The sequence below is a fragment of the Lactuca serriola genome, chromosome 9 (genome assembly GCF_051521515.1).
Source record: "Lactuca serriola cultivar US96UC23 chromosome 9, Lser_US96UC23_V15, whole genome shotgun sequence".
Taxonomy (NCBI): Eukaryota; Viridiplantae; Streptophyta; class Magnoliopsida; order Asterales; family Asteraceae; genus Lactuca; species Lactuca serriola.
In genome coordinates this window covers 117,640,957-117,666,329 of record NC_136416.1, presented here as the reverse complement: position 1 = coordinate 117,666,329, position 25,373 = coordinate 117,640,957, and the positions used below count along the sequence as shown (strand labels likewise).

Sequence of the window (25,373 nt, the reverse complement as noted above, 5' to 3'; positions counted from 1 at the left end):
ACATTTTACCGAGATACCCCTTGGCTCTAAAACACAAACCAAACTTCTCGGATCATCCAAATTCCCATACCCACACCCAAATGGGTCTAAATCTCTTTTCCTCAAAGGACCTAAGTCTGATGATGCTCAGTCTTTGACTCACCACCCCGCATTAGGAAACGATTCGGAATAGGGAATTACAAAGAAAGCTTTAAAAACCTACATGTTTACCTTCATAACCTTAGGTGAACCAACCAACATACTTACACTCACATCAAAACTGATTTGATGGATCGTTTCGAAGATTGTTTTGTGGTTATTAAATGGGTGGTATATTGCAGTTGGTGCTGAAGAAAAGATGCAGAGTTAGTGTCAACTATCTCCAGATGGAGGGTGACGTATTCAAGGAATGACACACTGATCCCTTTAAAGAAGACTAGTCAGATAAGGTCACTATCAATAGATAAAAACATGTAGGCAATGTTAGTAGAAAAATGTACAATGTATACTTCTTTGGTAATATCAAAATTAAAGGAAATCTTTTAATGCAAAAGTAAACTAAAACTGTAACAACTTATGTTCATAAATTTAAAAGCAGCGAAGCAACAAATAAATTATCAATTTCTAAACAAAAAATCAAGCCATATAAATGTCATTGTCCCTGAGTGTAGTAAGCACAATTTTATTCTCAAAATCAAACACCTTTCCCTCAAGCCAGTTGAAAAGAACTTTATAACCGGTGTCACAAAGTTGATTGATGGAGATGAAATTGCCTTTTAGACCCTCGACATAGAACACATCCTTCAGCTTGATCGTCCTGCATTCAAAAGTTCCAAAACTGGTAACAGCTCTTCCACTATTGTCACTAAAGACTACCATTGGACCATCCTTATATGCAAAGTCTATTAAGAGGGACTTGAAACCAATCATGTGCCTAGAGCTTCCACTATCTAGGTACCAAGTTTATCCTAGATTTAGACTTAATCCTTTGACAGCGTGAGAATCATCATCATCACACATGTTAAGATTAACATCATGGGAATCATTGATAAGATCCATTAGCCCTTAACATTTAGTCCTTAATCTTCAGATGTCTCCTCTTCTTCCACCTATTCTTCATGATCCTCTTGTTTTGCAATGAAAGCTTTTGGCAAAGAAATGTTCTCCTTCTTCATGTGGGCCACCAGCTTCTTGTATAAAACTTCTTAGTTGTGAGGAATTTGAGCTTCTTTCTTCTCTTTACAGGCCCTGGAAAAATGGCTAGGGCTACCACAGTTAAAACAATTACCTGAGTTTTTATTCTCTGAAGAGCATCTCCTCACTGAACTGCCTCCCTTAAACTAAGCTTTTCGCACCCCATTTGATCTGATTTCTTCGTAACATTTCATAATAAGTGAAGTGTTGGCTACAAGTTCATTAGTGAGATCTTCATCACTCTCTTCGCCCTGATCTAATATGTTTGAGTTGTTGATGTGCTTCATTGCTTCCTTTCGAGAAACCAAGGCAACATAATTTTCCTTGCTTGAGTCCTTCATGATTTCTTTATGAAGAGCTTTGGTCTCTTTGTAATTTTGTAGATTTCCAAACAAGGAGTTTAGATCCATGCCATTGATCTTTTCACCGTTCTTAAGGACATCAGTGTGATGTTCCAAGATTTTCCCAAGAGAATCCAGAAACTTTAGAACTAACTGAGAGGAATGCTTAACGATTCCCGGCATGTACATATCATTAAACAAACAGTTAAACATATTAAAGGTTTGGGTTAAGTACTCACCTTGTTGAGCAAAGAAATGCTCATATATTCGATTGAGGTTGTTGATGGTTATGGCCTGAACTTCCACAGTACCTTCATAATCCACTATCAGCGTTTCCATCGTCTCTTAGGCTGAGTTATAATTATGCACAAGATGATACATGTGATATGGGAGAGAGTTTCCTATCGCTGCTCTGGCTTTTACATCAAGATTAATCAACCTATTTTCAGTGCGTCATAGATGGTCTCTGGTTTTTGCTTCAGTGGACCAACTGTAACATTGTTGTCCATGGGTTGTGTCACAACTAGCCTTTTTAACTAAGGAAATTTCACCCTCAAGTAAGCAAGGACTATTGTGAGACTTGTGCTAACACACCTAAGTGTTCAATATGAGTTCCTAAGGAGCCATATAGTGTTAGAATGCAAATCTCTCCAAGTACGTGAAATATCTCCCAAATCTCTCCAAGTATGTGAAATCTCTCCAAGTATAGTGAATATCTCCCAAATCTCTCCAAGTAGGTGAAATCTCTCCCAAATCTCTCTAAGTATGCGAAATCTCTCCAAGTATAGTGAATCTCTCCTAAATCTCTCCAAGTAGGTGAAATCTCTCCCAAATCTCTCAAAGTATGCGAAATCTCTCCAAGTATGTGAAATCTCTCCCAAATCTCTCCATGTATCTCAAATCTCCCTAAGTACCTTCCTCAGCCGAAAACAACTCAAAATCGGAAGAGAAAACCCCAAAAGGACCCTCTTGGTCCGGAACCTCTTGGTCCGGACTCCTCTTGGTCCTGAACCTCTTGGTCCGGAACCCTCTTAGTCCGGATGCCTTCTAAGAAACCAAGAAGCTTCTTGCGTCGGAACCTTCTTTGCCTCGGAAGCCTCTCATCCGGACCATATCGCAATATCCTCTCATCTGGAAGGCTAGTCTTGCTTCGGAAAGGTCGTCTGACTTCAAAACCCTCGGTTTGGACTGCTGGCTTCGCTCCGGAATGAATCGGACGACTTCGGAATCTAAGAAAGTGCTCCGGAAGTTCCTGTTTCCTTCGGAACTCGTTCAGCACCTACGGAACCCCCTACCAACTACTTCGGACCCTCGCATACCTTACCCTCCCCTTCGGAATTTGATGTAGAGCTTCGGAAATTACACTATAACTCCGGGTTTCACCTTTTAGCTCTGGAATTTGGTCATTTTCGGACTTTTTCACCATTTTAAGGTATTTCCAGGTCGGGAATCACACCAAACTCGTGTTTTTCTTAACTGAGACCTCTAAAACCCCAATTTTATGCCAAATGAATTATTTTAAATATATTTATATAAAATAATACCCAAGGTTTTTATGAAGGGATTCTAAGAGGATAAGGAGCTTGACTTGATGTAAATTCCTCATTTCCCATGCCAATCCCAGTAATCTATGCATTAACCCTTAGTGATAGACATTACCCACCAATACCCCAAGCAAATGTCAAATCACTCCTTATCTTCCCTTATTGAAAACGTGAACTACTCTCCCACTTCTCATATCCATATTTTGTAAACTCATAAGAACACTCTCATTTTCTCTCCAATACACCTCCCAAGAGCAAAGTTAAGGATCTTGCTGGAAGCAAAATTCTCAAATCTTCCCTGGAGTTTTTCTAAAGTAAGTTCTCCACTCATCTAAGATGTTATATAACCTTCAAGATAAATCCATATTATTTTACTCATAATAATATGTGGTAATCAACCTTAGGATAACATTCTTCCCAGAAAAAGTTCCTCATCTCAGCCAAGAGTTAAAGCTTGAGACCTTCACTCCATAACTCCAGACAACTCCTCAACTAACTCAAGGTGAGCTTCATACCCCACCTTTTTCAATGTTTTAATGTTTTTGGGGGAGAGTACAAGTCAAATCTTGCCTAAACTCTTAAATGATTACATATATACGTATGTTTGTATGTGTGTGTGATATTATTAAATTAATATTCAAGTAATATACGCATGAACGTAAGAATTCTCAAATTCATAAAGAATAGAGGATACTTTGTACAAAAGAGCCTCCCAACTATTGGGTGTGTCCAACTTAACCCCTTTATCTATGCTTTCATGTCTAGATATAGAAGTTATAAAAAGGGATCTTGATTAGTGGACACCACTTCTAGTAATTTTCGAAAATGGAAACTTTGTGAACTATTTGCAAACTATCAGGGGGTATTTTATAAATATTCGATATAAAAGTTTGCGTCAAGAAAATATACAAGTAGAGCCTTTATGACATAAATATTTGCATGTCATAAGTTGTTGTCATAAAACCTCCAAGAACACAAGTAATGTTCTATATGTCATAAAACAGAAAATGCATGTCATAACCGGCAATTATAAATTTATACAAATTATAACTTGACACTTTTTCTCTTGACTAAAATGACTCATTTTCCAATAAACGAAAAAGGAACGAACACGAGCACCCAGTTAATGAGCACAATCAACGATATGGAACGGGAACGATATTTCTATTCAAAGAGTACGAATTTCATTATTTATCTAACAAATAATGGATCTCTAACGATTGCTCGAAAGGTTGTTAATATTCTAGTCAAACAAATCTCAAAAGTACCTAAATATAAAAATATTAGTGTGCGTCTAAGTCCTGTAAGGAGTTATAGCCAGAGTCTCCTAGAGGGAGAGCGGGAATTTTTGTATAGATTTATACGGGGTTGACACCCCGCACCTTCGTTGTTCGCTACAGCTAGACAGGCCAGTCTAGGGTGATAAATGTCTTTTCCAAACCGAGGGCGCCTGAGAAACGCCAAAACAGGCACTCTGTCATGATTGGTATGGTTATAACAACTCACTAGAATATGTTATATTAACTTGAAATTTATGTAAGGAAAACCTCATAAATAAATTTTGGCACGTTGTGTTGATTGTCCTACACGTGATAGGTGATGGTCCGCATTTGTTGTGTTGACTGTCCTTCTTCATCGCGTAGAATGTCCACAATAGCCATGTTGATTCTTTCTCCTAACAAGTATAGAGTCGTAATACTACTATTTTACAAATTGAAAAGCGTAGGACTCTATAGAAAACGATTTTCTACAATTTCGATAATGATAAACTAGAACTTACGAATATTTTATAGCAGAAAATATAGGATTTTCTGGAAAAAATGATTTTCTATGATTTCGATAACGATAAACCAGAACTTACGATTATTTTATAGCAGAAAATATAGGATTTTCTGGGGAAAACGATTTTTCAACAATTTCGATAACGATAAACTAGAATGCACACACTCAATTTTACTCGATAAGAGGAACAGGATTTTCAACCATATTTCCTTTTTATGAGGGATTTTTCTTGAGACGGTTGATTGTTACTATTCAAAAGAACTATTCTCGGACACAGCTCGCTTTTACAAATCACACTACTTTTCAAAATCACTCCTTATAAGGATGAACAAAAGTAATGTCATGCACACATATAACCATGATTTTCAAGGCAAATCACACTACTTTTCAAAATCACTCCTTATAAGGATGAACAAAAGTAATGTCATGAACAAAAGGCAAGACTCCAAACGATTTCATAGAAAATATCTGATTTTCTGAAAGTACAACGAGAACGATTCTAAACAAGTGTAAACGATTTTGTACAAAAATGCTTATGAACTCACCAAATTTTTAGTTGATGCTTTTCAAAACAACTTGTATTCTCAGGGATCTAGTAAGCAGGAAACAAGGGACGCTGATGCGAGATCATTTAGTTGTAGTTGAAGTTTTCTACTTATGCATCTTTTGTGTAACTTGAAGAACAAATACAATATGTAAACAATGTAAGTTTGTTATCTCAATGTATGATGTTTGGATTGATCTATTTCATTTATATTCAATTGTTATGATACTGCACAATGAAGTTACCCGCCTTCGGACGTTTCCGCTGTCTGGTCCGGGGGTGTGACAGGTTGGTACATAGGAATGCGATGACCTTTATCAACAATTTTACGCATATCATAGTCCAAGGTTTCAAGAACAACCATGGCCTTAGTTTTCCACATGGCGAAGTTGTGTTCATCGAAAGGAGGAATTTTTTTGAGACCAAAGGATTTGGGATTATTGGAAGTCGAAATGATTACTTGAGTGAAACAAAAACCCACTATGATACCAATTGAAGGTTTATATTGATCGGATACACTTCAAGTATAAAGAACAAAAGCAAACTAATCTAAGCAAACAAAGAACAGGAAGTAAATAACACAAGGAGTTATCCAAATTGTCTTTCACCAAAAAAGGGGTTTGTCTTCACCAAGAAGACGGTTTGTCACAAAGACGGTCACCAAGACGAACATAACATTAGGTTTTACCCTAATGCTGATTATATACTAATCTATACAAGTATATCCCTTGATTGAATGAATTGTATCTAATCTATAATAAGAATCGATCCTCATCACAAATATATCGTATCTACAATTTATTCTATACATATCTATATCATTACCTAATATACAAAAGATTACATAGAATAACTATACTACGTCGACACTGATAGACTTGATACGATGATGTAGACGTTAACACTGACAGATAGTCTGCAGAGTGTTTGACTCATCAGATCATAAGGTGTGACCTTACAATTAGTTTTCACTTACTCACCGCTAAGAAAGATGGATGTTCAACTGAATGCGGTAAGTATGAAAAAAACATCTAAGAATGTAGAGGTATCAGAATCCCGTATATGACCTATCCATTAGTAATTGTTTCTTGTTTTTTTCTTTTATATGTATGTGTGTGTGAAATGTGCTCGTCATTATTATTCATTCATATCTTGGCGAAATGTACTCTTTTCTTCGGAGGGGCACAAACCGGTTTTTTCTTCAAACCGAACCGGTTCGGTTCCGATTCAAGAATAGTAACATCGATTCAGCCCTAAATAGTTCGGTTCAAACCAGTTCATTCATAAAAAAAAGTCGAACCTATCTAAATCGGTTCCATTGGTTCTACACCGATTCCAAAGCGGTTCCCACGATACTAAACTAGTTCTAAACCGGTTTCAATGACTAAAATCTTGAACTGATGCAAACCGGTGGTTCGGTTCCTGAATCGAATAGGTTCATAGTGGACCGGTTTTGTAACACTCGGTTTTAGGTATGTTACCTTTTAGTCCTTGGGTCATGTTTTTTGTTGCAAAAGAGGTACCTCTGTATGTTGGGCGTACATATATGTACGCTTAGCGTACATGGGTGGAGTAATCGTGGACATAAACCACATACACGGGACGTACGATGATGTACGCGGGCATACGTGGCCAAAAGAAAAACCCTATTTTTTTGGGCATGACCACTATTTAAGCACATTTATAACCTTTGGACCCTCACCATTATCAGACTCCACACCTCTAAACGTTCCTAAAACCCTAGTTTGCTTTGGAGTGTGATCTTTGAGCTTGAAAGTGACTTTAGTGGCCCTTTTGGTGTGTTTGCAAGAAGAAGAACATGATGTGAAAGCCTTGGATGTGGTTGAGCTTCAAGATGTTGCATCTACATCATCTTAGGAGGCTTTTGGATGTAAAAATCTTCTACCTTATTAATCCTTTTGATACTTAGAGTTAAGGTTTGTTAACAAGCTCATTTTTGGTCCATGGATTCTCTTTTGTGAGTTTGAGCAACTCCAAAAGCTTGTAATGCTAGATCTTAGTCCCTTTGGTGTGTTAGAGGCATAAAAATGCTATCTTGATGGTTGTTATGGCACCATGCATGAGTATAGGTCCTTAAAGTGAGTCTTAATGGACAAAATGGGATGTTGGGCTCCCATAGGGCATGCAAAGGCATAAAGTTGCCAACTTTATGCCCTAGGACCCCTTAAATGACCAAGTTTTGGAAGTTGACGAAGTAACTGCATGGATTAAGCACTTAATGGCTGAAAATGCTTAACAATTTAGTACGTTGGGCGTACTAAGATGTACGTTGCGCAAACTGCCTGAAGACCGAGTACGATAAGCGTACTAATGTTACGTTGCGTGTACACCCAGTGGGCTGTTGGTCAAGTATTGAACTTTTGGGCCTTATCTAGTGTTGGGCCTTGGCCTATTTAGGATACGTGGGCCTAATTTTCTGTTGTGGGCCTTGCGTGACATGGTTTGGGCCTTTTAGGCCATGAAACCCGTTATTTTGGATGAGTCGAATTTGGTTAGTCACATTATGGGATAGGCAAAATGGGACATGTTCTAGGAGTTGGACTTAGGGTTTCGGCCCATGTCTTAAGTCTGTGACCTAATTCTAATTAGGGTAATTTGTGTATATTCAATGTGAGATTGTCGGATCCGTAGTCGATCAGTCGGTATTTACCAGCAGATTGAGGTGAGTCTTCTCACTATATCAATGGGTCGAAGGCACAATGTCGGCCCATTACTTGACATGTGGAATGATAGCTGTCTATGTGTTTGCTTGTCTGAAAGACCTTGGGGGTAGCCTGAGGCACTTGTATGGAAGACCATGGGGGTAGCCCATGGCACTTGGATATCAGACCATAGGGGTAGCCCATGACATTCCAGTGAAAAGACCATGGGGGTAGCCCATGGCAGTTATATGTACGTTATGTGGTATTTTCTAATGGTATGTTATGTGGTATTTGGGGAACTCGCTAAGCTTTTGCTTATAGTTTGTATTGTGGTTTCAGGTACTCCCGGTGCTAAAGGGAAGGGTCCGGCTTGATGTCGCAGTACTCACTCCCCATTGTTTTCCGCACTTACTGATATTGTTACTCTGATAACTATTGGAAAACTAACTTCATTAATTTCCAAAAATGGATTTTCTCCATTTTTTAGCACAAATTTAATACTCTAAATATAATCAAAACGAGTTATTGATTATATATTTGTGTTCTCCTCCGTGATATCTACGTTTCGAAATATCACATGTCCAAAACGGATTAAAAATGAATGAGAAATTGCTGGTCAAAGTAAGGCAATTAAAGAGAAGATAAAGAAGTCAAGTGGGTTTTTAAAACTCATCCCACATTGGTGGAAGAAGGAAAAGAAAATTGGTTTATAACTACAAAGACTAGCTACCTTTGTAAGACTAATTAGAACCAAGGCTCTCTTTTGTGCGCGCATGCAGGGGGGGTGCAAATGCGATCCAAATTGGCTTCGGGCCACTAAAATTGTGTGCGAGTGCGCGTCCTGCGGACACGAATGCACCACCGGTCGACCAAAAAAGTTCAAGGACCTTTTTTGCATTTTTTTCTTTTTTTGGTTAACAGAACCGAATTAAAAGCTATTAATCATAGATTTCAGTTTTGATTTTTTGATTAATTTTCTTATTTAATTGTGACAGTTATGATTTTGTTTTAATGACATCGGTTACATTGGATAGTATATATACAATCCTTATGTGACTGGTTAGACCTACCAGATGAAACGTAAACGAAATCAAACTCTTCCTCTCTTACGCTTCTGCATCATCTTTACTCTCTTGCTGCAACCAAGGTATAATCCGGGCCGAGTGATGGTTCGGGCAATCTAGAAGAATTGCTTTCCACTCTTGTATCCTGGGAAACAAACACCCATATAGGGCGAATTTGTTTTAAGGAAACTGTGTTAAACACAGGCCTCAGTCAAGAAATTTTTGCTTTTGTTCTTTCGTACAATTTTAGGTTATATTTTCCTAACAGTCTTAAAATAAATTGTTTGTGCGAAACGAACTTGAGAAAAAACAATTGTTTCTGATTCAGTGTTTATAGTAACGAATAACATTTGCAGAATCTGTTTTCAAAAATTGTTTTTTAAGACATTTTCTGCTTCTTCTGTTTTCTGTTTAAGTTTATTGCATCCATCATCTGTTTTCAGATTCTTTCTTTTGTTTCACAGTCTTTCAGAACCTGCTTTCTGGAAACAGACAATATTAAACAGTTTAGTGGTTACTGAATTTTAATCTTTAACAGTTTTGTATTTGCTTCTTGTTGTAGCATGACTACTGGTGAAGGCTCCCAACCACCAAAGCCTAATGGAACTCCTAATGTTCAAGGAACTCCAATGATGACCATGCCGGTCAATCATGCTGAGAAACCTGAGAAGTTCTCTGGACTGAACTTTAAGAGGTGGCAGCAGAAGATGCTCTTTTATCTTACCACATTGAATCTTGCTAGATTCTTAACTGAAGAGGCTCCTCGGATGCCCGAAGGAGAAGGAGATGTGCAACCTTTAACTGTTATTGATTCTTGGAAACATTCTGACTTCTTGTGTAGGAATTATGTTCTTAATGGTCTTGTTGATTCACTTTATAATGTGTATTGTGTAACAAATACAGCCAAAGAACTATAGGACTCATTGGACAAAAAGTATAAAACTGAAGATGACGGGACAAAGAAATTTGTGGTTGCCCAATTTCTTGACTATAAAATGGTGGATGGCAAAAATGTTATGTCCCAAGTCCAAGAACTACAAGTCCTCCTGCATGACATACATGTTGAGGGTATGGGGTTGAATGAGCCTTTTTCTATTGCTTCCATGATTGAGAAGTTACCCCCTAGTTGGGTTGATTTCAAGAATTACTTGAAACATAAGAGAAAGGAAATGTCCATTGAGGACCTTATTGTTCGCCTTCGAAGTGAAGAGGACAATAAGGTATCTCAAAAGAGTAGTTATACCCCTACTTCTGAGAAAGCTAATGTGGTGGAGCATGGTCAAACTTCTGGGAAGAATAAATCTGGAAAGGGAAAATTCCAAAAGAAAGGCAAGGGTTCAAACTTAGGAGCCAAAAGTGGAACTTTTAAGAAAAAGTTTCAAGGAAACTGCCATAACTGTGACCAACGGGGTCATCGGGCTGCAAATTGCAAGCTTCCTAAGAAGGCTAAGGAGGCAAATGTTGTGCAGAAGATAGCCAAAGATGTGTCTGACATCAATCTTGTAACGGTTATTTCTGAAGTTAATCTTGTGGAGTCCAATCCAAGGGAGTGGTGGATTGATACGGGAGCTACCCGTCATGTTTGCTTAAATAGAGAATGGTTCAGAAACTTCAAGGTTGTGGATAATGGAGACAAGTTGTTCATGGGAAACTCGGCCACTTCTGATATCCAAGGTGTTGGAAAGATTGTGTTGAAGATGACATCGGGAAGAGAGCTGACGCTGAATGATGTGTTGTATGTACCCGAAATTCGTAAGAATCTTGTGTCGGGTTGGTTGTTGAACAAGCATGGTTTTAGCTTAGTGTTTGAGTCAAATAAATTTGTGTTAACCAAAAATGGTGTGTATGTGGGTAAGGGGTATGCTGATAGAGGTATGTTCAAACTTTGTGTAATGGCTCTTAAGCCAAGTGATAATGATAATGAAATGAATAACTCTTCTACTTACTTGCTTGAGTCTTCAAATGTATGGCATGCTAGATTAGGACATGTTAATTTTGATACTCTTCGTCGTTTAATTAAACTCAATCACATACCACACTTTCACATTGATTCAAAATACAAATGCAACACTTGTGTTGAATCGAAATTAACACGACAATCTTTCAAGTCCATTCAAAGGACAACCGAACCACTTGGATTAATTCACATCGATGTGTGTGACATGAAATCAATTCCATCTAAAGGTGGAAATAAGTACTTTATTACTTTTATTGATGATTGCACTAAATTATGCTATGTCTATTTGCTTAAAAGTAAATATGAGGCTATAGAGAAGTTTAAAGTGTATAAAAGTGAAGTTGAGAATCAACTTAATAAGAAAATTAAAGTACTAAGAAGTGACCGTGGAGGTGAATATGTATCACCGTTTCAGGAATTTTGTGCAACTCATGGTATCATACATGAGCTTACTGCACCTTATTCACCACAACAAAATGGTATGGCAGAAAGGAAAAATCGGACCTTAAAGAAATGATGAATTCCATGTTGTTAAGTTCTGGGTTGACACCCTCAATGTGGGGGGAAGCTATACTTTCCACTAACTACCTTTTAAATAAGGTCCCAAGAAAATAATCGGATAAAACACCATACGAGTTATGGTCAGGCCTAAAACCATCCTACAAATACCTTCGAGTGTGGGGGTGCCTTGCAAAGGTAGTGGTACCCACACCCAAGGTGGTTAAGGTAGGACCCAAGACTGTTGATTGCATATTTGTAGGATATGCACAAAACAATAGTGCGTATCGATTTCTTGTGCATGACTCAAAAATTCAAGAAATTCAAAAAGGCACCATAATGGAGTCAAGAAATGCATCGTTCTTTGAGAATGTGTTTCCATGTCTCCATAAGGTTGAGACAAATGCTTCAAAGTCAATTGAACACAATGAATCCTCCTATGGAAAAGAAATAGGAGAAGAAGCAGAGCCCCGTAGAAGTAAAAGGGCACGAGTGGAGAAGTCATTTGGAGATGATTTTTACACTTACATGGTTGAAAGAGAGCCTCAAACTTTCAAAGAGGCAGTCACCTCTTCCGAAGGACCTCAATGGAAAGAGGCAATTAAAAGCGAAATGGATTCCATCTTGCATAAACATACATGGGAGCTAGTGGATTTACCTCTTGGTTGCAAACCACTAGGCTATAAATGGATTTTCAAGAAGAAAATGAAAGCGGATGGAACCATCGACAAGTACAAGGCAAGACTAGTAATAAAAGGATATAGACAGAAAAGTGGCCTTGATTACTTTGACACATACTCTCCCGTCACACGTATTACATCCATTAGATTGGTACTTGCAATCGCTTCTATAAGAAATCTTGAAGTACATCAAATGGATGTTAAAACAGCTTTTCTAAATGGGGATTTAGAAGAAGAAATCTACATGGAACAACCAGAAGGGTATGTTGCCCCAGGACAAGAGTCAAAGGTTTGCAAACTAGTGAAGTCATTATATGGGTTGAAACAAGCCCCAAAACAATGGCATCAAAAGTTTGACCATGTGATGTTAGAAAATGGATACAAAATTAATGAATGTGACAAGTATGTTTATGTTAAAAACACAAGTGATGGTTATGTTATCTTATGCCTTTATGTTGATGATATGCTTATTGTTGGTAGCAACGATAAAATGGTTCAATCAACAAAGGACATGCTAAAGGCAAGATTCGACATGAAAGATATGGGTTTGGCAGACGTCATCCTTGGTGTGAAGATCACAAGGACTGTAAATGGACTTACATTAAATCAAACCCATTATGTGGATAAAATTCTTGAGAAGTTCAACTCCGGTGATACTACTGTCACTAGGACACCAATTGATACAAGTCATCATCTAAGTAAAAATAGAGGTGAAGGAGTTGCACAAGTCGAATGTGCAAGAATTATTGGTAGTCTAATGTATCTTATGAGTTGTACCAGACCTGACTTAGCTTTTGCAATAAGTAGACTAAGTAGATATACCAGTAATTCGAGTGATGCACATTGGAAGAGTATTAAAAGAGTATTACAATACTTAAGGTACACTCGCAATTATGGGTTGCACTATACAAGATATCCCGCGGTCATAGAAGGGTATAGTGATGCCAATCGGATATCCGATATTAAAGATTCCAAGTCAACCAGTGGGTTTTTTTTCACACTTGGAGGTGGAGCTATATCATGGAAATCCTCAAAACAAACAGTTATAGCTAGATCCACCATGGAATCGGAATTTATAGCACTTGATAAATGTGGAGAAGAAGCTGAATGGCTAAGACAATTTTTGGAAGATATACCAGGATGGCCTAAACCAATTTCTGCAATCTCAATCCATTGCGATAGTCAATCAGCAATTGGACGGGCACAAAGTGCTATGTATAATGGTAAGTCTCGACACATCCGTCGAAGACACAACACCATTCGACAACTACTCTCAACTGGAGTTATCTGAATTGACTACATAAGGTCCAAGGATAACATTGCGGATCCGCTAACCAAAGGGTTAAATAGGGAGTTAGTTGCAAAGTTGTCAAAAGGAATGGGATTAAAACCCATGAACGAATAAGTTATTGCAAAAGAAAACCCAACCTAGTTGACTGGAGATCCCAAGATCTAGGTTCAATGGAACAACCTACTTGCATATAACATATGTGGATCATTGTGGGGGTCAACCCCAAACCCATTCCTATAAATAAAAGTGATGCAGGTTAAGCTTATAGTAGTTGGTGATAAGTTGCAAATCATCAAGCTTTAGCTTTTAATGATTATGTTATAATCACCTATGTGAGAGAGAAGTGGGGTCGCTTCAAAGGGAATTGAATGGGCAAGTTCCTAAGAGCTCTTACAGAACCAGGCAAGTGTCCACGGCCAAAACAGACACATCAATGAGAACCTAACTAGGTCAGGGAGAATCATGTGAGACATGTATTGATTATTTACACAAATTGCAGAACAGTTCAAGGACATCGAGTCTACTGGTCCGCTAGTAAAATAAATATATATCTTAAGGGAAGGTTCAAAGGGTCTAACCTACCTATCCTGTGCATGATTCAACTACTAGATTTTACCTAAAGCAGCTAGAAATTGCAGATGCTGAAGCAATTTTCATTCATGTGGGGGATTGTTGGAAAATTAACTTCATTAATTTCCAAAAATGGATTTTCTCCATTTTTGAGCACAAATTTAATACTCTAAATATAATCAAAATGAGTTATTGATTATATATTTGTGTTCTCCTCCGTGATATCTACGTTTCGATATATCACACGTCCAAAACGGATTAAAAATGAATGAGAAATTGCTTGTCAAAGTAAGGCAATTGAAGAGAAGATAAAGAAGCCAAGTGGGTTTTTAAAACTCATCCCACATTGGTGGAAGAAGGAAAAGAAAATTGGTTTATAACTACAAAGACTAGCTACCTTTGTAAGACTAATTAGAACCAATGCTCTCTCTTGCGCGCGCACGCAGGGGAGGTGCAAATGCGAGCCAAATTCGCTTCGGGCCACTAAACTTGTGTGCGAGCGCGCGTCCTGCGGACACGAATGCACCACCGGTCGACCAGAAAAGTTCAAGGACCTTTTTTGCATTTTTTTTCTTTTTTTTGGTTAACAGAACCGAATTAAAAGCTATTAATCATAGATTTCAGTTTTGATTTTTTGATTAATTTTCTTATTTAATTGTGACAGTTACAATTTTGTTTTAATGACATCGGTTACATTGGATAGTATATATGCAATCCTTATGTGACTGGTTAGACCTACCAGATGAAACGTAAACGAAATCAAACTCTTCCTCTCTTACGCTTCTGCATCATCTTTACTCTCTTGCTGCAACCAAGGTATAATCCGGGCCGAGTGATGGTCCGGGCAATCTAGAAGAATTGCTTTCCACTCTTGTATCCTAGGAAACAAACACCCATATAGGGCGAATTTGTTTTAAGGAAACTGTGTTAAACACAGGCCTCAGTCAAGAAATTTTTGCTTTTGTTCTTTCGTACAATTTTGGGTTATATTTTCCTAACAATAACTAGACATGTTTATTATGTAATGGATTTTGGAAACAATTTATGACTGTAATCTCCTATTTAAAAATGAAATATTTTATCCGGTTTTTGGGCTGTTACATGTTTACCGGTTCTTTGGCCGGTTCGGATCTTGAACCAGTTTTTTTGTACAATTCTATTTCCCCGTCTTGATATAATAAACCCTTTTTAACCTATCCATGACACTTAGGAACCCATCCTTTGTTTTCGGATTTGTATTTTTTACAGAGCCCACCAATATCTTATACTTTGCATCATAATCCACTTCCTTACTGGGTTTATCAGCTTGACTCTACAATCACTTGATGAATGCCCAGTGGCGGCCCTGGGGTGGTGCCAGCGGTATAGTCGCACCAGGCCTCCGATTTTAGGGGGCCTCCAATTTTTAAGATAATTTATAGTTATAGTATTGGTATTTTTGTAAAATCTATTTTTATGTTTTATCAATAAATAAAATTAGCCCGATAACTTTTGGTTCCAATTTTAGATGTGTTTTAACATTTGGCCTCTGATGCGTTTGAATTACCGAAACAATGTCTCACTTTAAAATCATTGTCAACTACAAGGTGGGAAAGTATGATTGAAAGTGTGAAAGCAATAGTTATTCAAGCTCCTGAAATAGTAAAAGCTCTGCATAAGTTTGTTGAAGAAGAGACATACATAAAGATCATAAGTGAAGCTACTTGTCTAGCAGAGTATGAACTTGGCAGATTTGACTTTATAACAGGTATGGTTATATGGTATCATATATTGGTTAAAGTAAATAACCTGAGCAAACAACTTCAGTCTCAGAGTATGCGTATTGAGAGGCAATGAGTAGTGTGGGAGCACTTGTTGAGTTTTTTAAAGACTATCGAGAGAATGGGTTTGGGAAGGCTTTGGATTGTGCGAGAGCTATAGCTTCTGATTTGGAAATTTATCCGGTGTTTGTTGAGAAAAATAATAAAAGAAAAGTTGTTACAAAAAGACATTTTGATGAGAATGACATTGGGTCATCAGAGCCGGTACATGAACTTTCACCTCAAGAGTCATTTAGGATTCAATATTTTGTGTACATAGTTGATCAAACTATTGGTTCGTTCAAGCGAAGGTTTGAACAATACAAATAATATGAAGACATTTTTCGTTTCTTATTCACAACAGAAAAGTTGAAGTCAATGAATACTAGCGAGTTAAAGTCATGTTGCAAAAATCTGGAAAATAGGCTGCAAAATGGTCATATTTCAGACATTAATGCTGATGATTTATTCAACAAACTGAAGTTGTTACAAAAACATTTACCGGTTGAACACAATACAGCTAACGGAATACTAAATTTCCTAAAAATGATGAACACTTATCCAGTTTCTTGTCTAGCATACAGAATATTGTTGACTGTTCCTATTACAGTTGCATCAGCGGAAAAAAGTTTTTCAAAACTAAAGCTTTTAAAATCTTATTTGAGCTCGACCATGTCTCAAGAGAGATTAAACGCTTTGGCATTGATTTCGATTGAGAACGAGTTTCTTGAGAATATTGATTATGAAAGTCCCATAGATGAATTTTCTTCTAAAAATGCTAGAAGGTCAATGTTTAGAAAATAGTAATGCGTTGTTTTTTTTTTGTTGAAAAGTTGTTCATAACAGTTTTACAGTTTTATTTGATTACTAATGAGTGATGAAGACATTATTTTGTGGTAGTGAATTTATGAGATGTTTTTTAGCAACTTTATGTTTTGAATTAGTGGTAGCAAATGTAGGTAATAATATTTACAAGAAATTTTTGTGGGGCCTAGTTTTAGTTTTTGCACAAGGCCTCCGAAATGTCAGGACCGAGCCTGTGAATGCCTAACATCTAGATTAGTTGATAGTTTTCCCTCTCCTGTTCACTTTGAGTGGTTTCCTAATCATCATAATCTTGATGTTTCCCAATCAGGCTTATCATCATTAGCCTCGCAAATTAAACAATAGGGACATGAGGAACCTTCTAAATTGTTTGAAGCATGTTGTAATCAAAAGTCTTCAATCTTAGAAGTGTTTTTCTATAAATTCGTATCATCAAACAGTGGACATTTACTATTATTGAAATCGCATTCTAGTTTATTGTTTGATTGGCCATTTAACTAAAAAAGCGAATACCATATTGTTGAATCAGAAGCCGATCTGAAAAACTAAAGTTCTAAATCACTATGATACAATTAACAATCCTATAAACATCCAAGTAAAATTCAAACAATTCAAACATGAAATGAAATAAGAATGACAATACCATTTTAAAGTAGGAATACGAACTACCAAACTCTAATAGTTTTATAACAAAGTCATCATAGATATTATATGGATGGATTCATTGTCTTTGCATATGGGATAAACCAACGAGTCCATGTCACACCATATTGTATCCTTCACGATATATTATATATTAATTAGAAAGTTTTTATTAACAGTAAAGTTTTTTATTTTGGAGTTTTACCGTAGTCCTTACAAAAAAAGTTTTATATTTTGATATATTTAGTTCATGTAATTTTTTAATTTACAAAAAAAATCCCTATAAATTTTTTTTTACAAAAACAATCCATATGTCTAAGATTTTTTATATTTTGACAGGTTTGACCCTTGTGTCGAAAATTAATTACAAAAATTGTTCCCATAATTTTCAGAAAATGTCATTGTGTATTTTCTTTTATAGAAACGATTCATATGTTTAAAAATTACAAAAAATTATCCTTATAACTTATAAAAAATATAATTATGTATTTTTTTTTTAATAGAATCAATCCATATGTTAAAAAAATTACAAAAATAATCCCTACCAACTAGAAAATTTGTAGTTTTAATCCTTACACTTTCCAACATCGGCAAGTTTTGTCCCCCCAAAAAATGCACACAAAACGATAAAACAATTAATAATATTATCTTTCTTTTGTATGACTAGAATCATGGATCAACTATGCCCTCTCAGTCACTTTCTTAAGAATAAGAAAGAAGAACCTCATGTAAATACCATGGAATAAGGTTTGATCTTATTCATGGAGATTCCATAAATATTCCATTCCAAAAATGGAAATAATTGGGATTTTTTTAGAAATTGGATGAAGTTACTAATTCATGATATGGCATATACAGAATGAAAACTTCATTCTCGATTCTACAAGATTTTTTATGAATCACATACGTCCCCCACAAAGCAGGTAGAGTGAAATTTCCGGTTCACAAAAATTGCAATTATCATCTTACTACATCCATCAATCAATGTCAAAAAATAAAATACAAAACAAATTGTCACATCCTGCATAACAAACAAACGGAACCCAAATTTTTACGTTCCCCTCTAACGATTTCACTAAACAAAGTCCAAGTCTACATAATACAGTTAAAAGCACAAAAATTCATTCACTAGATATTACTAAATCTATTAGACAAACAACATTCCCAATCAATAATCATATCATGTTTTAGTTAACTAAAAGCTTCGGTCACATTAGAAACATTAGTTGACAACGAGACAACAAATCCAAAAGATGTTGACTAGTCAACTCAACAGAGTTGGGTTAGGTGAAGGTGAAGGTGAAATGACTCGATTACGAGGAAATGGTGACCCCAAAGGCGCTACTAAACCAAGACTCTGCATCACCTTCATTCGACGTCCGCTCAAATTTCCCTAATCAAACAGCACAGCATTTAGAGCTGATGTGGCATTGACATGGCGTCCACATGGCGCTGACATGGAGTTTTTCTAGTGTGAAAGAGAAGTGAAGGGACTCACAATGTTTGGAGTAGATGCTGATGTGTCAATCCCGTTGTGTATCCTGTCTGGAGTTGCAGTTTTTGGTTTTTCTTGTTTTTGCTTTTTGCTTGAAACCACCTTTGACTGATGAGAGAAGAATTAAAATAAACAAAGTTTTATAAAAATGGAGATTCTATTGTTATTTGTTGACTTGATGTTATAAAACTTTGATTCGATACATATTTAGAAAAGTAGATTATATAATTAATTAATTAATTACCTGTGGTTTATCTGATGTGTCCTTTTTTGATGATCTTTTTTGAGAAGCCTCTTTTACTGTGAGACAAACAAAAACATGTTATATAGCTACGGATTAACTACACAAGGCCTCTTATTTATACTAAAAGCTAATAACCATCCTAACTAAGAAATGACCAGAATACCCTCAACACATTTTTTTATTACAGAACACCTAAGGAGGTCAAAGTCAACTCCTTTAAGGGTAGTCAACACAATAGCTACAATTAAGAGTGTAATAATTTCATTCCAGTTTCCACATAAACATTCTTTTTTCTAATTCTATTTTATGCTTTTATTATTTAATTATTTACTTAACTTTTTTTATATAATTTGCCCTTATAAGTATAAGTGGAAAGCACAAACCAACCTTTGGATTTAGACCTTTGTCGCTTCTTTGAGCTTCCATTTAAGCTAGGAAGATCCTACAGGAATTCCAATTCCAATGATGAGGATGACTCATGAGGGCATTCACGTCTTTTGCACAGAATATACATCAATAGCATAAAAAAAATACCTTCTCTAGAGATTTCTTCATAATATCATCATGATTGAAATTGTTTTCTTCTAGGATCTACAAGTTTAAAGAAACTTTATGAGTCTACCATAAACAACTGAACTAGAAGTCAAGAGTTGACCGGATGTTGACTTACCTTTTTAAACTCAGCATGAGATCTATGAACATCTACATACTTGCTGTAGATGCAAAGAAACAAGTCAAGATAAAATCAAAATGTAAAAAAATGTGAAAAGAAGGAAAGAGAAAAGAAAATAACAAAATAACTTACAATATATAACTTCCATATAACCGAACAAGAACATCACTGCTTGATCCTTTATTGCTAGGTTTGTTTCCTGAAGTTACCGAATTCTCATCAACAACCTGCAAGGAAATTAATAAATGAAGCTTAATTTAACTCAACAAAGCATTTATGTTAATTTGTTAACACAATTTATATGAATTTGAATTTGAATTTGAAAAGTGATATTTTCACAAACCTGTGCAGGCCACCATGAATCTTCATGGAGCTTAACCCATATTATATCCCCAAAGATAACCAGACTTCCATTGACATCGCCTGTTACACCTCCCATAACTTATCTCTAAAGTTTGAATGATTCCAATTCAAAAAAATAAAACATGTCAGAATGAGTAAATGTACAAGAATTTGACTTTCTTATAAGATTCCATTCATTAATTAAAGAACTCATATCCTAAAAGGCTAAAACTTCATCATAAGAATATAGATTTGTACAGAATTTACCCTAAACCTTATCTTTTGTGGTTTTGGTTGATTTGTTTGGAGGGTTTATTATCCTAAAGCTTCATTTCAGCCATGAGAAGAGAAAGGTGTAACAAACATCTTCATAAACAAGACCACGTTTGTAGATAATAAATTAATAATCACTAGAACGCTTACCTTTTATGGTTTATACTACTCACAAGCATATTGTATTAAAATATTCATGAAAGTGGATATACAAATTGGGAACTGCAGAATCTCATAACAAAACAGTGATCTATGAGTTGTAGAATCGCATTTTCGGTTCAAGTAAACATTTTATGGAGCGATTTCCCGGAACACACTCCCATTGGTAACGAGATTGTCAGATTCAAGCTTATTCCTCCCGTAAGGAGCAAAAACACACTAAATAAGTACTAATAGTTGTAGAAGTAGAACAATAATTCGAGTTCTATAAATCAAAGTGTAAGCACATTCCTAAAAGAAACAAAATGTGCCCTAATTTTTGGAAACTGGCAGCGAAAACAGATAATCAAAGAAGGATGTGCTTGAAAGACATAAAAGAGCAAAAGGTTTTGAGTTTTACTTACAGACGACGAGAGGAGAGGAGTGGAGAGCAAGAGCCTGCTCAACGGGAAAGTTAGAGAGAGTGCCGCTGCTGTCCAATTTTGTGCAAGTGAAAAAGTATTTGTTTATTGTTCACGATTTCAATTTTGGCGAAATGTCATATTATCGAGAAAATTTGATAAATTTAATCCCAAAAACTTTTATTTTTTTTCAACAAATAAAAGTGACAAAAGTAAAAAATTAAAAGAAAAAAAATTCGGCCATACGCCATTCCAATAGTTGACACGTGCCCCAAAAATGACTAGTGTCCAATTGTTATTGGCATTTTTTCCACCCATTTAGTTTTTCGGCCACAAATTTTTTTTTCTTTGAAATAAAGATCTGAAAAATTCTTAAAATTAATTCTCTACAAAATAAGCACAGTCATGAAATGTTGAAAAAAATAATTCTTTTTGTAATTATAAAAAACCAAGAAAAAAAATCTCCAAAAATCATAAAAATTTAAGGAATACTTATACTCACTATTTTAATGATTTTGTAAACAAATTTTCAAAGAATAAAGTGTTTTAGATCAACTCCAATCAACCATTAAAACATAATTATAAAGGCATAAAGTGGTGTTTTCATTACAATCAACCTTTAAAAACACCATTTTAGTGTTTGGAATAACTTCACACACCAAATATGAAGGCCAAACTACTTGGCCTCTAAAAATCACAACTTTAATGATTGGTTTGAATGCAAACACCATTTTAGTGTTAACAAATCACCAATTTAGTGATTTATGGTTGGAGTTGCTCTTAGATATCAAACTTGATTTTAAAAGATTAAAAGTTTTTTAAAAAAATATTGAACACAATATAATATAAATATAGATGATTCAAAATATTTATGATTCAAAAATATTATAATTTAATATGTTTATGATCATTAACTTATTAGTTATGATCTAAAAATATTTTGATTCAAATATTTAATGATCCTTAATTATTATATTTTTTAAGATTCAAAATTAAACGATTCAAAAAAAAATATAATGATCCAAATGTTATATTGAACAAAAGCTTTATTTAATTAAATATATTATGATCCAAATAAATATGATCAAAAAATATATGATGCATAATATCCTTATGTTCAAAATACTATGATTCAAAATACTATGATCCAAAAATAATATGATTCAAAAAAGATATATGAACGGAAAGTATTATGATCCTTGATATTCTTCTTATTTAAAAATTTATAATTGTTGAAGATTAAAAACTCAAACGATATTTAGTAAAAAAAATCAAAAAAAAGAAACTCAACTATCTTCAAGTATGTAGTAAAGATATTAAAAAAACAAAAATAAAAATAAAAAATAACTTTTTTTAAATAAGGAAAAAATAATAAATAATAATAAAACTTTAAAACCAAGCATATATCTATTTAAAAAATTGAACTGTTTTTAGCAAAAAATTTAAAAAATAAAAAATAAAAAATAATAATAATAATAATAATAATAATAATAGTAATAATAACGAAAAAAACTAAAATAAAAGAAAAACTCATTTAAATGGCGTTCAATGTACGTTCGTCGCACATTATTATTTACTTGAGTCCGTATTACGTTTCATGCACGTGCGTCGCGTGCGAATGTGCCAAGACCAAGTAAATGAATTAGACGTTTGTGTCATTGACGAAATGATTGTTAAAAACAGTCTTCGCGATTCCTACCAATTTTTTAGTTCCTACGGGATTCGGAATATATATATATATATATATATATATATATATATATATATATATATATATATATATATATATATATCAAAATGATATATTTTCAAATATATTTACCAAAAGAGTATAATAATCAAAATATTAACCAAAACAGTTTTTTTTAACTTTTTTATAAATTTTCGGCTATTGTTTTTAATATTTACATTTTTAATATTTTAAGCTATTTTTTCCTGTTTTTAAAATACTACTTTTTACCTTTTTTATATTATTTTAACACATCAAAAAAAAATTACAAACATTTTATATAACACTTCATCATCACAAAAAATTGATTGAACGATAATGCAAGACATCTTGAATTAAAACTAGCATCAAATGTATAATTTTTTTTGGTATAAACCTGACAATAACTTCTTACAAAATCGGGAAAAAAATAAATAAAAATAAGAACATATCTATTACTTGAGCCGATTAGCTTTAATGTCTCTTTATTTACTGATGTGTGCAAAAAATATTACATATCTAGTTTTAAATTTATAACCTAACTGTTTATTACTAATGCACATATAAGCATTGTATCTAGTCAGTTAATAGTATAGTAAAGTAAGTTTGGTATCAAACACTGGGAACGGATTCAATATATTAAAATAACTACTAAAAATTAATCTAAAAGAAAACAAATATTGGTAAAGAGTTTTTTATCTGATTTTGCAAGTTCATACTAACTCAAGCACTTAACTAAAAAAGATTGTAATCAATATATTAAAAACATTTTCGTTTAGTTTCTAATCCATTTTTTCCCTATGGTTAGTTACTATTTATGGATTATTAAAATTGGTTACCAATTATTATGTAATTACCAATTTGAGTCCAATTTACTAATATTTTCACCAATTCATGTACTACCATGTATGGTCATACACAAGCAAACACATGATTAGTTATTAATTATACATGGGTTATGTAAGACTTATCTAAGCAAACACAAGTATGGTCACAATTATGTTCTCCATCACAGCTAAATTTGTTACTTTTATTACTTGATCTAGATGTGGTCACTTTGTAGCACTAAAAGTTTAATAGTCACTAAATCACTAGGTAAACAAGTTCATATAATTTAATGGTCACTAAGCTACACTTGACTTGAATTAAAGCAACAAAGTCACAAACTTTAACATGCTAGGTAATGATAATCAAACACAAGCACAAAACTAACTTATAAAATCCGTAAATTAATAAACCAAGCCATAGATTAAAGGTTTCATATAGCTAAACGAAAGCAAACAAGTTTAGCTACTCATGACTAAATAATAATAGACATGATTCGAATAAGAAAACCGAATAGGATGAGTGGTTCTTCAATTTCTCCTTCTTCCAACGATTTCACCTTCTAGGTATGTTTTTCGCACTCTTCTTACTTCTAAAATTGAATATCTCATACTATCTCTCCTCCCAAAAGCTCCCTCAATCGATAATGCAAATGCCTTTATATAGTTTTGGAATTTCGTCGTTCACATCATGAGAATAGGAGTCTCACGTGGTGACCTTGGTGGATATTTGTATCATGCAAGGATTCTGCCTTCCTCATGCTAATATTCTAAAATTTCACACATCACCTCGTGACCTTGAGTTGTCACGTCATGAGCTTGGTTTTTCAGTTAAAATCGTCTTCTTATAAGCTCCAAACCTCCAAAGTTCCCATGCTTGTCACTTGTGGTCTTTATTCTTCAAGAGTGTTCCATTTGGCTGCAAAATGCAATTTAATTCAGTAAGTATCACATATCTTTGAAATTAACCAAAATATTAGTTAAAATGTATTAAAATATTCCATAAAAATATGTATAAATATGGCAATATCAAAATACTCCACACTTATGTTTTGTTTGCCCTCAAGCAAAACTAATTAATTTGAAGTCAAACTTCCATCGCCAATATCACATAGACAATCGATTTTGAACTTAGTCATTATACCAAGACCTCAATGTGCATATTTGTGTCTAAGGTTCCTAAAAACTTCTCAATCCTGAATAGTCACAATCCTTATGAACCTTCACCACTTAGTTTATATGACACTCATTTTTGCAACCCTTTGAATCTATCCTCAGAAATCTTTCTTAACCTCAAAGTATTCTTGGTTAGGCTTCCCAAGCATACGTAATCTAAAAAGAATTATGTAACGCTCATAGATCCAGGCTAGTCAATTTAGAGATAATAGGGGTCAAAAACAACTTTTCAACAAAAGATTATTTAGAATAAATAATCTTAACCAAGTTTTATAATAAGTCTCAAGGGTTCCATACATATAAAGAACATCGAAATCCGAATTATAACGAAGAAGTTATGGCCCGTCGAAGTTTTTCGGCAAAATCGGCACGCCACCGAGAGACGTAAATAGTGAATTTACGATAGAGGACTTTTTAGCCTTAGTTATCTAAACAAAAGTTTTTGTATACATTAAACCGAGAACATACAAAAAAAGAACGCCCAAATCTGACTTCGTATGAGGAAGTTATGAATTTTCTAAGATTTAGCATAGCAGTACACGACCCGAAACTCGAATTTTAGTTCGAGTGGTTTTTGGCATATGCGACCTAAATGAGAGTTGAAAATCTCATTAATAGAAAATTAACGATAAAAAGACAGACGAAAACGGAGTCCGTATGTAGAAGTTATGAATTTTACGCGGACATTTAACAATATAATCTCCT

At 34.7% G+C, this 25,373-nt stretch overlaps 2 protein-coding genes across 2 annotated transcripts; one reads left to right on the top strand and one right to left on the bottom strand.

Moving 5' to 3' along the window:
* Positions 1–15,939: 15,939 nt before the first annotated feature.
* LOC145076054 (uncharacterized) lies at positions 15,940–16,710 on the top strand. Its single transcript, XM_079022067.1, has 2 exons — positions 15,940–16,201; positions 16,271–16,710. The coding sequence occupies exons 1-2, from the start codon at positions 15,940–15,942 to the stop codon at positions 16,708–16,710; spliced, it is 702 nt and encodes a 233-aa protein (XP_078878193.1).
* Positions 16,711–18,399: 1,689 nt separating this feature from the next.
* Positions 18,400–21,079, bottom strand: LOC145077230 (uncharacterized). Its single transcript, XM_079022982.1, has 9 exons — positions 20,964–21,079; positions 20,129–20,233; positions 19,918–20,012; positions 19,783–19,825; positions 19,647–19,703; positions 19,500–19,554; positions 19,113–19,168; positions 18,872–18,976; positions 18,400–18,766 (listed from the first exon to the last, which is right to left on the bottom strand). The coding sequence occupies exons 2-9, from the start codon at positions 20,222–20,224 to the stop codon at positions 18,638–18,640; spliced, it is 636 nt and encodes a 211-aa protein (XP_078879108.1). The 5' UTR covers positions 20,225–20,233; positions 20,964–21,079; the 3' UTR covers positions 18,400–18,637.
* Positions 21,080–25,373: the final 4,294 nt, after the last annotated feature.